Below are 16,624 nucleotides of genomic sequence, written 5' to 3'. Positions count from 1 at the left end.
AAAAATATTCTGTTTGTTTATATATATTTGTCAGGCTTTCAAATACCGGAATACGTTCTTCAATGTTGAGCTCTTCAGGCTTGAGCTGAGGTGGTGGCGTTGATGGTTTTGAAGTCCAGTACGGAGCATAGTTATCGACCTCCAGGCTGGCAACAGAAGATGCTCCAATGGAAGTTCCCAATTTAATTCCACTGTTGTGACTATCTTGGGAACTTAAGAATGTCAAATCTCGATCAGGTGAGACGTCACTGAACTGGCCAAGGCTCACGAGAGGTGAGGGCTGAGCTGTGGCACTTGGCTGATGATGGACATCATCCTGAGTCTGACTCTTCTCTTTTTCTGCATGTCTCTGTGTCTGTTGATCTTTCTTGACTGACATGACCACTGTGCTAAGAGAGGAGTGGGACTGTGACCTGCCAAAGGGTGAAGCAGAGGTTCTGGTTGTAGACCCAGTGTTATCCTTGTCATTGGGAGCACTGCCAACTGCCTCCCCTCTTCCTGAAAAAGAAGAGCCATGGGGAGCTGTGGAGGAACTCTGTATAACATTCTGATTGGGAGCACCTAAAGCAGGAGGTTGTTGTAAACTCCTCGCCTGCTGACTCAAGATGCGATTCAGAGTGTCAGATACTGCATCATAAGCTTTCTTTTTAGGAGAGATGCCAGAAAATCCTTGCAGGGCCAAGCTATCAAACAGTGACGTCTTGCCTGAGGTCTGGTTTGCCCTCCAAGCATCTACTTTCTGCATATAGCTGAGACTTGGGAGAGACTGGACTCTTGTAGCGACAGCTTCCTCTTGGCACTGTTCTGCATCTGGGCAATGGACATCAGCCACGGGAACAGCTGGCTGTGAGGGAATCCCTGTGTCTGATTGATACGAGTTCCCTTTACTGGATTCTATGGCAGAAAGTTGCTGTAATTTAGCCTTGACACTTGATTTGGGAGGGGCCTTAAAAACACCCGGAGTAGACTGAGACTGTGGAATGAAACCCAGGTAGGATCCATCAATCCCTGTTTGGTTTCCTGAGGACCAGAGGTCTTGCTCTCCAAGACCTCGTTCGACACCTGCAGAAAACGGCTCCACCCAGGGCATGCCACCCAGATTTGTTCTGGGGGCTCCTTGTTTGCCTTCAGATGTCTCTGTGTAATGTGGTGTGAGAGAATGACCAGGCAGTGCTGGGCTTTTCAGCCGTTGGTTATTAGATTCAGCTTCACAACTGGAGAGCCTCTCTACCTCAGACAGCAGCTCTCTGTGTAACACCTCACTACTGTCATCCGGTTGAGTGCTGCGGTGCCCAATGTTGATGTTACAGACTTCAGATGACAATGTTGGTGACCGGTCAGGGTATAAATCTCTATTAGGTTGTTGTGTTTGCTGCTGGGGATGAGAAGCTTCACCTGGAGGACCTTCTCTTCTAACTGTGCTTTGGTAAGTGCCTGGTTTGGAATCTTGACTGCTTTTAGACTCTTTGGAAAAAGATGAGGCAATCTTCATGGAGGTCTCAGAGGCAGAGGAAAGAGCACTACTACTACCGCTTGGCATGCCAATATCTTTCTGAAGGAGCTCCAGAAGATGCTGGGCAGGAATTTCCTTACTCAAAAAGAATGTTTCATCTTCACTGTTCTCTACTACTGTCTTGTCTGGAGGGTCAGTTACAGTCTCTGATTTGTTCCCCCTGCTGCCTGTATCTTTGGATTGTACTCCCTGTCCATCAGTGGTGGCAATCAGTGGGGAGCGAACAGTTTCCATTTGCCTGCCTTCATCGCCTGGTGACAAACTGTGCTGGGACGGGGAGCCACTGCTGTTTTCTTCTTCTCCAGACAGGATTGTTTCCTGGGCCAAAGGGTGCTGGGACAGTGAGTCAAGCTCAAAGCCCTGAGTAGTCCGATCCTGTGGTGGAAAGTGAAACTTCTCTGATGCCATAGAAATGTCGGGGCACGCCCTTTAAAAGGAAAATAAATAAATAAAAGAGAAACTTTTGAACATAACATACACTAGAAAATTATACCCACAGAGGCAATAATTGTTTCTCAATCGTTTTACCTTAAAGGTGCAAACTCATTGGCACTTTGTTGGAGTAAAGAATATTCAGAGGACACATGTTCCACTCCAGAGTGTGCAGGCAACAAGGGAAGTGCTGGAGAAAGGTTACTGTCCTGAAATTCTGATGACACAGAAAATACCGAGTTAATCACAGCCTCCATAAACAAGTTTACAACTCACAAATGAAGTATAGATCCAACAAACTTAATGCATATAAACCATCACCGCCTTCAATGTTTCATTATCCTAAGACCCAATATGATGAGTTAGCAACGACAAAACTTGATATGTGATTTTTCATACACACACAGATATCACAAAATCATGACACAATTATATATTCCAAATGCACACTATACCAACAAATTTTATTCAAAATGACCTCCCATTCAGCAGTATGACAAAAGCATAAGCACAACTGAAAGCAAAATTCATTGTTTTATTCAAATTACATACCTGGCGGCAATGATTGCCCCCACAGCTGTTGAAGCTCCCGGCCATCTGTTTCCAGTCTGGGCTCCCTCTGGTCCTGACTGGCATAGCTATAACTTTGAGCTCCCGGTTGGCTTATGGATGTTTGTCCAACAGACTGGCTCAGATCTACATCTGCCGGCAACAGTGGAGATGCTGCCACCCTCTGTAGAGCATATCATCAAACAACTCACCGTCATTGTGTTCTTCTACCACTTAACACTACTGTGTAACATAAGGCATGAGAACACTCAACAGTTTTTTTTGGAGACTTAAAACAACAGAAGCTGGTAACAAGTCGGCAGCCTCTGCAGTTCATAGAGAAGAAAAGCATGCTGCACATTCTGTAAAATATCAGTCTCTCCTTCCACAGTCTGCTGGTCAAACGTCAGAGCACCTACAGCAAGAAACTTATACAGCTCTTGTGTGACAACCAACCTCACAGGAAGTCAATCCTGCCTCTCTGTGCTTCCCATCACAGAAGCCTCAGGTTCATAGCATGGACAAGATGCTGACTTAATTTATTACATGCAATCACAATGTCCTTCTTGTGTGTTATGCAACCTCAAAACTCTTTTTATTTTTACATATATAGTATTCAATGTACAGCTAATTTCAATAATATCCAAGGACAACCCTGCACCTTGTAGCATATCTTTATCTACTGGACTTGCATTATTAATGAAATTTACACAGTATATAGTCAATGTTAAAGATCATTCAATGTTCAGTGTTTTTATTCTATTTTCTTCTATAGTTCCCACCTACATCATTTGTTTTGGTGATTTATGCAACATATTATAACAAATAAAAACTCTATTCATCTACCTACACACATGTTCTTCACATTTTTACAATCTAGTGATAATTTTATCATTCTGTCTATTTTGTATGTCTGTGTCCATGAGTTCTGTCCATTTGTTGTTCCTGTTAAAGTGGTTTTAGGGACGTTTAACCTAATTAAACTCGAGGATCTATGGGTAGAAGATATCACAGGCTGGACAGAATGTAAAGTCCCCTTTACATGCAAATTTGACATTCGCGATACTGGGCTATAACATAAAGCTGACTTATTTACCTAGGCATTCCTGTGACTAATCTCATTGTTATGACGGACAAAACACTTGGGGGAAATGGCTTTAGCCCCGACTGATATACAAACGGAGATGTACCAACGAGCCACTTTAGGGTTAACAGCAAATTAGCAGTATTTTCATTAGACTACATTATACTGTACATCTCAATGAGTTTACTGTTGGGATAGCAAAAAGTTAGCTAGTGGCAACAGGTTACTTAATGTTAGCTTTGTAAGACACATGACCACGTTGTGTATAATCAGCACACAAACTGCTAACGTTAACTTGCAACCGCCAAGCATCCATGCTATTATCATTACTAACGACGAACGCGCAATATTTTGTCTGACAATGGCATTACGTTTAAAAAGAAAAGCAAGGTTACGTTAAACATTAGTTAGCCAACTAACAACCTAGCAAAGCGGTTAGCCTTTAGCTAGCTATTGACAACGACTGACGTTGGGTAGGCTTTGGTCAGATTTCCCCAGACGAGGGCTAAGTCAAAGCTTACCGAGGGACGACGCCAATGTACTGCATGACATACTTTTCACAAAAATTACCTCAGGAGGTTCCATGTTGATGTTGTTGTCAGTCCGCCACAGTGACTGCACTTCCTCCAGCTTGTATCCAAGCAGCGTTGCTAGGAAATGTGGGGGGGAAACCCGGAAACCCGCGCGGGTGGCCAAAGGGCGCGGGAAGGGTTTGATTTGAATTGAGGAATTGTTTTAGATGGCGGTGCTGCTCAGTTGCGTTAAACAGACCGAACATCCTCCGGTTCAAAAATAATGCCCCTTCAACTTTCTGTCGTCCATGTGTAATTTAATGCCGATATATGCTATATTATAACACACCTCTAGGGATGGGTTGATGATGCCTCAAGGAGTGTATTGACACATCACACAAACTGTGTTGACACGGTATTGGTCACTCATTAGTGACCCCTGCTGTAGATCTAAAATCATTGCAGGCAAACAAAATGAAAAGATGGAAAAACTTGCATGCTGTTAACCCAACATCAGCCTGTAAAATAATATTTGTTTGCCGAGTGAAGTTGTTTATTAGAATGGTTCAAAATTTGCTTATTTGTGTAAATGCTCAAATGAGTTGGCATGTAAAATATAGCAAATTTGTCTGAAATAAAATTGAGAATTAAAATGTTTTACTTATGTATGGGATTTTGTTAACCGAAGTGTTCAAACATACGAAATAACACACTAAAAATGGATTCATTCATACATTTTTATTGAGGAACAAAAGTTTTTGAAGTGTCTTTGCTCCAAGGCGATTTCTCCTCTTGGACACCAGTTCCCCTGCCTTAGAAAATACTCATTCACAGGAAACAGATGAAGATGGTGTGCATAAATATTTAAGTGCCAGTTGATAAAGGTGTGGATACGTTTTCTGGTTATTTTTCCAATATTGTAACGGGTCTTGTGTTTTGGGTGTGTTGCTTTCAGCCAAGTAGCGATGGACGTCAACTGTGGAATCTGCTGTAGTATTCGAGGTCATCCTGTTCTCCTCAACTTCCATATCTAGAGGTTTCCAAAGATTGTGCAACAATCAACAAATATTTTTGAAAAAATTCTGTCATGCGACAATACACTAGCGATAAACCACAGAAACATACATATAAACACACAAAAAATGTGTTTTCATACCTGAACTGGGTTCTGATCCATGTGAAGAGCTCTGTTCTTCTGCTGGGTCAGGCTCATGGCTCATTTCAGCAGCACACTCCGACTTCAGTCTCTTAACAGCTTCTGTTGCTTTTAGTGGACTAAAGAAGCCAACTGTTTTAAACCCGGGGTCCAACAGTGTTGCCAGTGTCATCACACTGAGTGATTCCACGTTGCAGATGGACTCAGTTAGCCGCTTTCTCAGATTTTCAGCCAGTTCTTGAGCAGCTGGTTTTGTTAATGTTGAGGCTTGATGTTGAAGCTCAATGTGGATCATTCTCATCAATGGAATAACCTTTGACCCCGAGACTCTTTTTTTCCTCAGAGTTCTCTTGTGGCTTGGTCAAAAGGAGAGAGCACCCTGAGCATCTCTTCAATGACTTCAAATTCTGTGGTAGGTGCTGTTCCATCGTGTTGGCACCTCATTTATTAATTTATGGAATGGTGTTCCCAGCTGTTGCTGCATTTGAGTGAGCTTTTCTTTGGCCGTGGTGCTTGATCGAAAGTATGTGACAATTTGCTGTGTTTTGTTGCGGATTTCTGTTAGTGTTGTAATTTGATCACATGATTTTGTTACAATTAAATTGATGGAATGGGCAATACAAATCGTTTTTCATGGCTGTCTTTGTCCACATAGTGGCAAGTAACAGCAAGATATGCCTCCATATTAATCGAGGTCCACGTGTCAGCTGTTAAAGTAACAGCAACGGCGCTCTGGAGGTCCTTTTTTGTTTTCTCCTTTTCTTCCTCATATTTCTGGCCCACCAAGTCCTTGACCGTCTAAAAATAACCATACAGATATTGTAATACCTTATGAATACATACATGTCTGTCTGTCTATCTATCTATCGACAGTATTCATTAATTAATTCAACCATGCATTTCTTACACATACCTTCCTGCTTGGTAGAACATATGAGGGTGCAACAAGCTGCATGAGCGCCCTGAATCCCTCATTTTCTACAAGGGTGAGCGGCTGACAGTCTTTGATGATCATGTTGATCACAGCCTCATCCAATGCTTGCTTGTTAGGAACTGCAAGCCAAAAAGAAATATTTTGTTTAAAGCTTGTTAAAGGACTGTAATTTTACAAATAACATTACATAGTCACACAAAGCCTTTTGTGTGTAATAAAGTATTTTTGAAAATTCAAAGTTTGTGAGAATGTCACCATACCTGGGGTACTCACAGCAGGAGTGTCTGCCAACGCTTCACTGCCATGCCGAGCTCTATAATGCCTCAGCATTGATGACGTGCTCTTATTGATGTGATTGATGTGTATTGATTGAAGACAATTCAGTTGAGCAGAGCCGACACTTCACCTACAATAAAACAAAAAGTTAATTTATCTGAAAACAAATCAAACCTCTCACTAGAAAAGAGTAGAACCATTGAATTAAAAACTAACAGTAAACAATGCCCAAAGGAGGAAAAGATTTACCTTATTTGGCGTCAAAAGATCAAAATTATTCCAGACTTGTGAAAATTTTCGAGAACTGGAAGCAAAACAAAAAATCCAACAGCACAGCAAACAGTTTAATCTCCATCCAACAAACACGCAACACGTCGATACAGTTTGTTTCCTTATAAACACAATTTGGCGCTGCACATCCAAACGACACACTTCCTGTATCGGTCACATGACTTTTTTGTTAAAGCGATACACGCACCAATACGGGGTTTCACACTTGTGCACTCGGCACAGCGCTGACGCACCAGTGTTGTTCGTCCCATCAGCATTATGTGATGTATAATACATCACATAATGTAATGTTGTGTTGAATATGTGACGTGAATCAAGGAGAACTATGGTATGATGATAAAGCAGTTTCCATGAAGGGAATGTCGCCTCAGATGATCTGGGGACGGATTGATAATTTCCTAATAATTTCCGATGGTTCATAAAACTTTTATGACTCTCTTTATATGTAGTAGATTGAACAATGCCAAGAACCTTATCTGAAAAACAAAGTTCACTTGAGACTCCAGAAGTGCAGCTGAATCTGTTTCTCTCTGCCATCGTTTGCCACATGAAACGTTAGCTATGACTGCTGACTTTTATTTTTTAACTATTATAGCCGATCCCTGTTCACAGCTCGCTGTTTCAGCTGACCTCTGCTTGACCAGCGTAACGTCAGTTAAAAGTTAACTTTAACCCACGCCGGCTGTACGTGAGAAAAACAACGACAGGGAGATACAGAGTCGACATTCTTGCGGTTTGGGAGTTTAAGGTGCTACCTGTGTGCATGCACAGAACCTGAACTCACCTGCCTTCTGGAGGAGTGATGTTTTTCATCACTATGCATCTATGCATATTACACTCTCTGGCACGTAGTTTCTTATCACGACACGTTAATCTATTACACAAGCAATTACTTTTGCATTTGGGTGTGGTGCAGTGATTAACCTCCCCAATTTGCTCCCCGGGCGCCTGGCAATGGCAGCTCACTGCTCCTGTGTGTGTTTCACTGCATGTTGCATGTGTGTGTTCAATCAGTGATGGGTTAAATGCAGAGAAAAAATTCGGTGTGTGTAAAAATATACTGACAAAATAAAGTTTGAAGTTGAAGTTGAGGTTGCACGTCTACACGTATCCGCAGATGGGTCTACTGATTACATACTTTACTGTTGTCACAGGATAATGGTATAATAAAGATAAGACAATGATAAAAGCACATGTTTGTGTCTCACAAAATGCTTCACCTGCTTATTAAATAAAAGGAGCTGGAACCCAGCTGAGTCCAGTCAGGTTTAGTGATAGAACTGATAGAAATACATGAATATTTTTATATGTATAGCGGATATACTGATCCATGAATTAGATTTACAAACATTTTGTACAGGACTTGACATAATTTCTGACCATTTCTAACCGTTACAAACGTATTGTTGGCCCATATGTAGCTAAAGAGCATTTTTAAACAGTCATGATGTTATGATTATGATGATATATCATGACGTTATGATTTCTTTTGCCCTCAGTCAGACATTCAGGCAAGCACGCTGCATTCAGATCCCGCCTACTTTACTGTGATTGGCAGACCTTACATCCAATTACAGCCTTAAAAAAACAATCTCAATTTGATCATGAGGCGGACAACATCCTGAAAGGGAAACATCAGGGCTATAAAACATCCACAAGTTCAAACGCGGAAACGAGACCACACTTCGCAGTAAAGCTGTCTTTAACAGAACTGACACATACATACACAAACATCGCCACGGGCAAACTGTTCAAAGGAACAAGTTAACATCATGCCAAGAAAGAAAGACATTGTTAAAGGTAAGAACAAATCAGTTATTTTCATTTGGTGATTTGATAGCTTACTCGCTAAGTTTCATTTACTGACAACTTGGAAATAATCGTCAAACGTATGGCTAGTTAGCTTATTAGCTAGCTAGCTAACGTTGCGGCGCTTGGTGAGTTAATGTAATTGTACCACCTTAACCCCCGGCTTAGACTGTAGCATGCTAAAGCCATATGTTTCATAAATGTATGACTTGTATGTATTTAGACATCACTTGTTTCTACCTTTCAGGAGGAGCTCCTGTCGCCAGAATTCGAGAAAATTCCAGACTTATGCGTACACACGTGAGTCAACGTCACTGTGAATTTTCTTATATCGTGTTGTTGTCACTGTGGCATAACAAGTCTTTCCAGTTTGAATAGTGCGACCAGTGCTGCCTTGGCTATAATAATAAACAGCTTGTAACCTATGCGAGCTGCCACTCGCATGGCACTGGCAGCTCATATTTCGCACCTGTCAGGTGAAAGTAATACAGAAGGAAAACTGTATTGCAACATACGGAAAATAAACTAGTAGGCCACATCCAGTTTCACAGCAGTGTTAACTCTCAGTTCCTCTGGTACCTGCTGCAGATAACAGTCAATAAATAACGTCACACACAATAAACTGATCATTTGTCCACAGGAAACTGTGGTGGATTTCATGAGTGGACGTCAGCCTCGAAGCTCTTTCCTGGATGTCTTCACTTCTGGCTTTTTCGGTAAGGCATGCCGGATATTTCAAATTGATGATGAAGAAGAGAACTGGAGATCAGACACCACTCAGTACTATTGGGTTTCAAAACAGTGTTACTCATTTTAAATTGCACAATTACACTAAGTGATTTACTTCATAAAGATGCCAGAAGTTACACAAACTGGTGGCAAGCAGCTCAGATTTACTTCATTAGTCCCTGTGTCTGTGTTTGTTGTCATAGCTGCAGCAGATTGATTAGGTCACTTCTTCTGTTCTCAATTAAATGTCTTTGGGGGGGCAGGTGATGCACATGCTCACTGGACTAAACGAATGGCACCCTATGTGTGTGTCTGTATCTCTCAGGTTTAGATTTTTTAAGGAACATTGACGGAGACCTGGATGATGACATCATATATTCTGATGACAGCGACGATGATGATAATTTCTATCCACACAGTGTTGCTCACAGGCCTTTGCAACCACATCCACGAATAAGGCAGCTGACTGACGAGGTATTAGAGTTCTGTTTTGCTTTTCGAAAAGTGAAATAAAAAAGTTCACTTTATTATGTATACCTGGTTTGTATCATGAGATTACCCTCTGATTGTGGTGGAGAGGATTAGTATACTTATCCTCAGAACAGAAATGTTACCTTTGGTTTTGTTCTCTGTGTTTTTAATTTCTTTTGTGAAGTTCTTGAACATTGGCAAATTTGTATTTTCAGGAGGCAGATAAACATGCAAAGGAATTGATAGAAGAAGAAGAACGGCGTAAGGAAAAAACAGAGAGAAACAAGCGTAAGAAAATGGTCAGTATTAGCATAATTATTCCGATTTAGCCTCATTGTGAATGTTGGTGTTGCTTTTTGCTTTGACGGTGACTCACGACACATTTCTCCTTTCTGTTATAGCGTAAAAAAGAAAAGAAACGATTAGAAAAGGAAAATGCAGTTAAAACCTTTTTACCTGTAAGTCTTGTTTTACATGTATTGCTGAGTATTTTAAGGACCGTACATAAGAGTAGTAGTCTTGACTGGAAGCCTAATTCAGACAGCAAAGCCTTTTCAAAGCCACACGGATTAATTGTAATGAATTTTTTTGGTATCTCAGGAAGAAGAACCAGAGAAGTTGGACCCTTCAGAATTTAAGGAAGAAAATCCTGTTATTGAAATTAATACGGAAGAAAATGAATCTCCTGAATCTGGTGAAACACAAAATGAAGCTGTGGCAGTTGGATGTGATGAGGACAGTGGTAAAAATAGTTATAATAATGATAATAAAGAAGAAGAAGAAGAAAATCTTGTGACGATGACTAAGACAAAAGATGAGGAGCAAAAGGTTTGTGGATATGTTTTACATTTGTATTTGTCACATTACTCTGTTATCTTGAATTTACTTGTGAACTCTACAGTTATTATAGGCTAGTGTGGACATAATCATCATATGCAAGGTGCAAGTACACCTCAAGAAGATCAAAACCTTGACAGAAATATTCTTATAAAAGCATTTAAACAATTTTCTAAGAAACCGCTCTTTCACCAGGAAGACATTTTCTGCTTGAGTAAAGAGCTGAGATTTTTTTCAATGTGTAGTTTTTAAAAATGATTTTAATTTACCCAAAATTAAAGTACCCATAGCAAATTAGTCTTAGTCTTGAATTTAGACATCTAAAAATGGTTATCTTAAGTCTGAATCTTACATTGATCTAAGTTAAAAGTCTGTCTTTGTGAAAACTCAATTTTTCTGTGAAGTTCTAACATTCCTTGCCTGTCTTTAAAAATTTTTGCTGTCTAAGATCAGTCCATCTAGAATTGTGGCTGATTATAATGAAACCATCACCTTGTGTGTCATAATCCTCAACAGGATTTGGATTTAAGTAATTCACAATCTTCTCCGGCTAAATCGATCCCTGAGGAGATGTGCGACCAGCGGCCCACAAAAGCAAAAAAAAAGGAAAAAACTAAATTACTGGAAGTTAAACAATCCAAGGAGGAAAAATCAAAAGCTGTGGAAGAGCCACAAGTTGAAAAGAAGGAAGAGAAACATGAACCTAATAAAGAGGTGGGAACACTGAAAAGACAGTATTTGCATTTCTTTAGGGCTTGATCTTATGCAAATAAGCAACTGAAATTCATTTGATTTGATGACATCTGCTTTAACAGTTATTTGTTTTCCGATGTTTTATCAGTAACACCTTTTAAAGGATAATACAACAATATTTTAAAAGTCTGACTCTGCTTGTATTAGTGGATGTACCTTATTTTATGTGGTCAAACAATAGCTAGGTGTGGTTCAAAATCATCATAATTTGGTGTCACTGCAGAAAGCTGCATGCAAATTTAGACTAATGGGCTACCTCGAACTTTAACAGAACACAACAGATCTCATGGGAGAAGAATTTATAAAAAGAAGCCGAGAACTTGCTGGTAAGTTATGTTTTCGTTCATGCTCTTTTGTTTGTTTTTCTTTCATTGAGACTTTTACAAAACGATCATGTGAAGGTACTGAAATGAGCACAACCTTCATTGCTCTTCATTCCAGGTATTGGAAATCATTTGGCTGCCTCTGGACAGTATGAGACAGCAGTGAAATACTTTACTGATGCCATTAAATACAACCCAAAGGAATTCAAGTAAGAACATGGACTTAACTTGACTTGAGGATTCACTGAAGCACCCGGAAGCAGCCACCATTAATGACCTTGAATTACGTGCACTGTGTCTTTCAGGTTGTTTGGAAATCGGTCCCTCTGTTATGAAAGAATGCAGCAGTACGAAAACGCTCTCGGGGATGCGGACTTGGCACTCTGCATGGAGCCCAAATGGATAAAAGGTTTATTTAGGAAGGGGAAGGCGCTCTGTGGACTCAAGGTAAATCACCACTTCTGTATCCAGCTGTCCTTGTGTCGCAAGCTGTCTGCAAGACAAGAAGTCATTAGTACTGCCAAATAAACCCTCATTTTCTATGCTTAATTAAAAGATAATGTGCTTCTTATTTAATGATTTTTAAATCCTTACTTATTGCCCTTGATCTTTCCTGTTCTTCTTCTCTAGAGATACTATGATGCCTCACTGATCTATATGGAGGTGCTGCAGCTGGAAAGTTCTAGCGCTGAAGCCAAGCAAGAGCTGAAGCGAGCGCAGACGTTGCACCTCATGGTAGGAGAAGCTCACCTACAACAGTTTACATGTTCGGAAGTCTTGGCTTCCTCAGACCACACTTGTAATTCCCTGATAACTGGTTTATATGAGATTAAATGCTTTTTTATTTTAGTTTAGTTTTAGATGCCAATAAAAAAAGTATTTGCAATTTTAATGTCTGTGTGCTGGTATTATGTCAGCTTAGATGTTGTTTTTGGACTTTCATTGTAGGAAATGGGATTCACTTGGGCGCAGAGCTCGGAGGCCTTGAAAACACACGCTACATTAGAGGAAGCTGTTGAATCTCTGTTTGTCGACAGTAATTCAGGTCCTGCAGGTAAATGTCTCAAAGAATTCCTCAAAGTTGGAAAGATGACATGCCATTTCAGAGATGTCCTGGTATATGAAACTCTCATTGGTTTTGGCTGTTTCCAGATGCCGCTGCCAGTAGAGATCTTGCAGAACAACCAGTGGTGCAGGACCAAGACTGCGATGAGGGAGAGTGGATCGTCCGACAAACAAGCCGTCCCAGAATGCAGCAGATCCAAGGGTCTGACTTGGGCCAGTGCAGATCGATATCTCGGTCACCTACTCCACGTTCAAGAAATTCAGCGAAACCGTAAGCTGACTGTGTATCATCAATATGTATTTTTACATGGACGATTCTGTTTCATTCTAAAAGGAAAAATGTTACCTAATACAAGGCTCCACAGCCTTTTTGGCTCGTGATCACTGGCACAAGTCACATATGTCTCTCAGATTAAAATTTGAAATAAGTTGTGTTAAAGGTGGGGACCTGCTTTTTCAAGTTGGGAATAATTTGCTGAATTGTTCTTAGCGTGTAACATTTATCTCTTCTCTTTGGTTTAAAGGGAGCTTTACTCCGTTTGGGTTGGATCCTTGGCTCCTGCTGTCACCTACGCAACGCTCCACGAGCTCTTCAGCAGGTGAAGCACCTCTGTCTGATACTTTTGAGGATGTTGTTCAGTACTTTGTCAGAATTAGATGTTATCCGAGTTTACAGTTTGACGGTAGACGCAGGACGTTTCAGAGGCAGTTTTAAGTATGTGGAATAAAATAATAAAGTGAAAATAACAATATTCATACACTGACATATTGATGCTGACCACGAAGCAAATTTCCCTGCAGGGATATTTAAGATTTCAGCTCACATGTTTACCTGCTGTCTCCCTCTTCTCTGTCAGAGCGGGGATGGTCTACAGCATCAAGATGTTGCTGGAACAGCAGTGTGCTTTTGTGAACTACACCAGAAAGGAAGACTGTGATAGAGCCATCCAGTGTATTGATGTAGGTATCAGTTTGATCCACTTACAACAGAGTAAATCAGTAAATATTTTTGGGTTGTTTATATTCAGAACTTGGCAGGTTCCAAATGAGGCAGGACGTTTAGGGGAGAACTTATTTTGATTGTGTTACTGAAGCAGTGACTGACGACTATGGCTATTTCACTCTGTTATTATTCATTCTTCAAAGTCTGTCTGCTTCCCTAAAACTGCAGCATTATTTTCACATCATACAAAGCAACTCTGACTCCCGCTCTAAATCTTATCAGTTGTTTCTGTTTCTTTCTGTTCTAAGCAGTGTGACAATACTCCAATACTCCAATCTCCAATACAGTTAACTGTCATTTAATGCATTAATTTTTCAACAGTACTGTATACAGTATGCTAACAATTATGTGAAAGTTAACAAAAGGCAAGCTTTCCTTGTAATTTAGCCATTGCTTTTACACTTATTTTTCAGCTGTGACTGTCTGCCTTTGTGCCCTGCTATGTAAACCAATGCAATATTAATAATTGTCAAGCCACAAGAGTAAAAGGTCAAATGCCAAAAATGAGTTCTGGCTGCAAATGTCAGTATTTCACACAGTCTTGTGTGATAATGAAATGAATATTTTAAACTTTGGACACAATTTGGACAAATTTAATGTATTCTCCTTGGTGTCTGGGATACTGTGATTGATATTGTTCACCAATTTAGAGACCAAATGATTGATCAGTTATTATAGGGAAAATAAACCTTTCGAGCAAGATACTACAGTTAGCTTACTGAAGCAGATTTTGAATGACTGATTTCAACTGCTGTTTATGTGGACATGTTTGTTTCCTCTTCAGGGAATGGTGGTAGAGGGGGCTCCCCTGTCAGTGCGATATCCCAACAGATTCCAAAATGGACTCAGTATGTCCAAATCGGCCTCAACTGACCCCTATGCACCACGTCCGGGGTAAGACCCTGATATTGTCGCATCGACTTTGGTTACAAGTTTAGACTTCATTTGTCTTCAACTGTAAAATGATTAAAAACATGGAAATTAGGTAAGAAATCTGTTATTATCAGGTGTATTTTATAATGTTATCTTTTTCTTGTTTTTTTCCCCTCTTTGCTGTAGCCCATACAAGAAGGAATGCTTTTTCTGGAGGACCACGGGCTGCACGAGGCCAGACTGCACTTTCAAACATGACCCAAACCACAAGAACATTGACAAGGACAAATTCACCAGTAGACTAGGCTATCTTCACACATAGGAAATCAAAAATCACAAGCATGCATCATTTCCTTTTGAGATGATGCAGAGGTGATGCCACAATGGGCTCCATTCAGTCACCTCATTTTGTCTTTGTGTTTGGTTCTTGTGATGTTTTGGCTGCAGAAAAATAAGAGTTTGGATTGGTCATGTTCCTTTCGATTTTTAGAAATGTTTGCACCATGATGGCCCACCATTGTTGTACAAATACAAAGGACACATCAAACTTTGTTCTTTTACTGTACTATAGTAACAATTCATGTGCATCAAACTTCTGCTGTTCCTTTGTTGATTTTGTCAGGGTTTACTTGTGACTACCTAATCTGTTTAAAGATTGTGTTTAAACACTTGATTTTTACTCTGTCACATTGTTTGAATTTTGTTTTGTTTTTTTTTTTTTCAACAGATTTTTCTGTTGATTTTATTTTGTTTTATTTTATTTTTGTTGGTGACCACTAGGTGGCACCATCACCTTTATCCCTTAACTTTGGGGCTACAAACTATTCTGCTTTAATTTTAAAGGCTGTGACTGATGTGTAGTCATACTCCTGGCACATTTGTTGTGCCATGTTTAATTATGAAACTGTAGTCTGAAATTAGGTTGGGTTTTATTAATGTGCTCGTTAATAATGGTTCACTTCAGTAGTTATGCACATTATGTATACATTTTGTAATGAGAAGTCTGATGGAGAATCTGTTTAAGTGTAATGATGTTTGGACAACAAGTGCCTTTCAGTAGCACTGTGGCTGCGGTTCATCATGGGTCAACCCAGAAGGAATTAAAGCCTCAACTCTGAGTGTCAGTGTTGTGCCATACATATTAATATGAGACCAAAGACTTGTAGGTGGAGCAGTATATAGATATGAATCACTACAACTAATAATAAAGTCAGCCTTGTGATAATAAGGCTGAAGCATGATTTGTGAGACGGATTATTCAAGCCTTGGCATGTAGCTCAGGGTAACGTCGGATATCGAAGGAAGCTGTGACTTGAGGATGAGAAGCTCAGTGGTTTGTTGCTGTCCCACCACCAAACTATCACCACTTAAATCCTGGCAGCAGCTGTGCATCCTGTTGCAGTGTCCTTGAGTGACAAGCCCTCTGCAGTCGCCTGAGTTAGGGCAGAGTTCCAGTTAAAAGACCTGAAAAGTAACCATTGTCCCAGAGATTTTATCTACAGCGAGGCTCTTCTAAGCCTAAAATACTTCCCTTCAATCCTCCTGACTGTGTTAATGTGGGTGGGGGGGATTTGTGTAGATCCCTCTTCGCTAAAGCCCGTCAGGTTTGTTATTTGACTCGAGGAGTTCAAGGTCACTTTTGTGACTCCTGTTACGCAATGTGTGGGGTGTGAATTACTGAACCTTCCCAAAGAGCTGAATAATTACATAAAAATGAAGCTGGATGGGTGGAAAAAGAAGTTGAGGCTGTGAAAATGCTTAGTGTTGACCTTACAGACAGAGCAGCTGTACTTGTGGGCATTAATTGGCTGATGGTGGCATACCTCACAAAGCCCTTTTGATCTGAGTGAGATTTGAGAGCATGAAAGGCCTGTAATACTAATAACATGAACTCTGGTTGAACCCATAGGCAGCGCTGGGACATGCAGTTGATACATTACCAAAATGGGTCTATATTTAATCTTATTGGTCCGCTTGGCTTTGCCCTGCTAAAAGAAAACCTGTTCAAACGCAG

At 40.3% G+C, this 16,624-nt stretch overlaps 2 protein-coding genes and 1 long non-coding RNA gene across 8 annotated transcripts in view; 1 reads left to right on the top strand and 2 right to left on the bottom strand.

Annotated features, from left to right (window-relative positions):
- alms1 (ALMS1 centrosome and basal body associated protein) overlaps positions 1 to 16,624 on the bottom strand; it is a 59,184-nt gene that overhangs the window by 11,118 nt on the left and 31,442 nt on the right. For 3 of the 4 annotated variants that reach the window (XM_046412687.1, XM_046412686.1, XM_046412688.1), the window contains exons 2-4: positions 2,498 to 2,678; positions 2,042 to 2,162; positions 47 to 1,940 (exon numbers count right to left, since the gene is read on the bottom strand). In XM_046412687.1, coding sequence (XP_046268643.1) covers positions 47 to 1,940; positions 2,042 to 2,162; positions 2,498 to 2,678 — 2,196 coding nt within the window. Of the gene's footprint in view, positions 1 to 46; positions 1,941 to 2,041; positions 2,163 to 2,497; positions 2,679 to 4,148; positions 4,377 to 16,624 lie in introns of those variants that run through there. The other variant, XM_046412689.1, reaches the window with a different exon arrangement.
- Positions 4,814 to 7,466, bottom strand: LOC124071792. 2 transcript variants are annotated; one of them, XR_006845398.1, is made up of 5 exons: positions 6,706 to 7,463; positions 6,441 to 6,586; positions 6,160 to 6,299; positions 5,247 to 6,044; positions 4,814 to 5,120 (listed from the first exon to the last, which is right to left on the bottom strand). It is a non-coding gene; the product is annotated as an uncharacterized LOC124071792 (long non-coding RNA). The 2 variants fall into 2 exon arrangements; XR_006845397.1 differs by lacking the exon at positions 4,814 to 5,120 and having other exon boundaries at positions 5,157 to 6,044; positions 6,706 to 7,466.
- Positions 8,358 to 15,851, top strand: si:dkey-33c12.4 (uncharacterized protein LOC560112 homolog). Of its 2 annotated transcripts, XM_046412703.1 has the most exons (18): positions 8,358 to 8,547; positions 8,804 to 8,856; positions 9,197 to 9,272; positions 9,611 to 9,759; positions 9,972 to 10,055; positions 10,158 to 10,214; positions 10,357 to 10,584; positions 11,110 to 11,307; positions 11,618 to 11,672; positions 11,788 to 11,878; positions 11,975 to 12,116; positions 12,300 to 12,404; positions 12,618 to 12,723; positions 12,822 to 13,005; positions 13,259 to 13,333; positions 13,592 to 13,694; positions 14,522 to 14,631; positions 14,797 to 15,851. In XM_046412703.1, exons 1-18 carry the CDS (start codon positions 8,520 to 8,522, stop codon positions 14,930 to 14,932), a joined length of 1,980 nt encoding a protein of 659 aa, XP_046268659.1. In that variant the 5' UTR covers positions 8,358 to 8,519; the 3' UTR covers positions 14,933 to 15,851. The 2 variants fall into 2 exon arrangements, with proteins under 2 accessions (XP_046268659.1, XP_046268662.1); XM_046412706.1 differs by lacking the exon at positions 10,158 to 10,214 and having other exon boundaries at positions 8,359 to 8,547.

Source organism: Scatophagus argus, chromosome 15 (assembly GCF_020382885.2).
Source record: "Scatophagus argus isolate fScaArg1 chromosome 15, fScaArg1.pri, whole genome shotgun sequence".
Classification (NCBI taxonomy): domain Eukaryota; kingdom Metazoa; phylum Chordata; class Actinopteri; family Scatophagidae; genus Scatophagus; species Scatophagus argus.
This window is presented reverse-complemented; position numbering and strand designations above follow the sequence as displayed.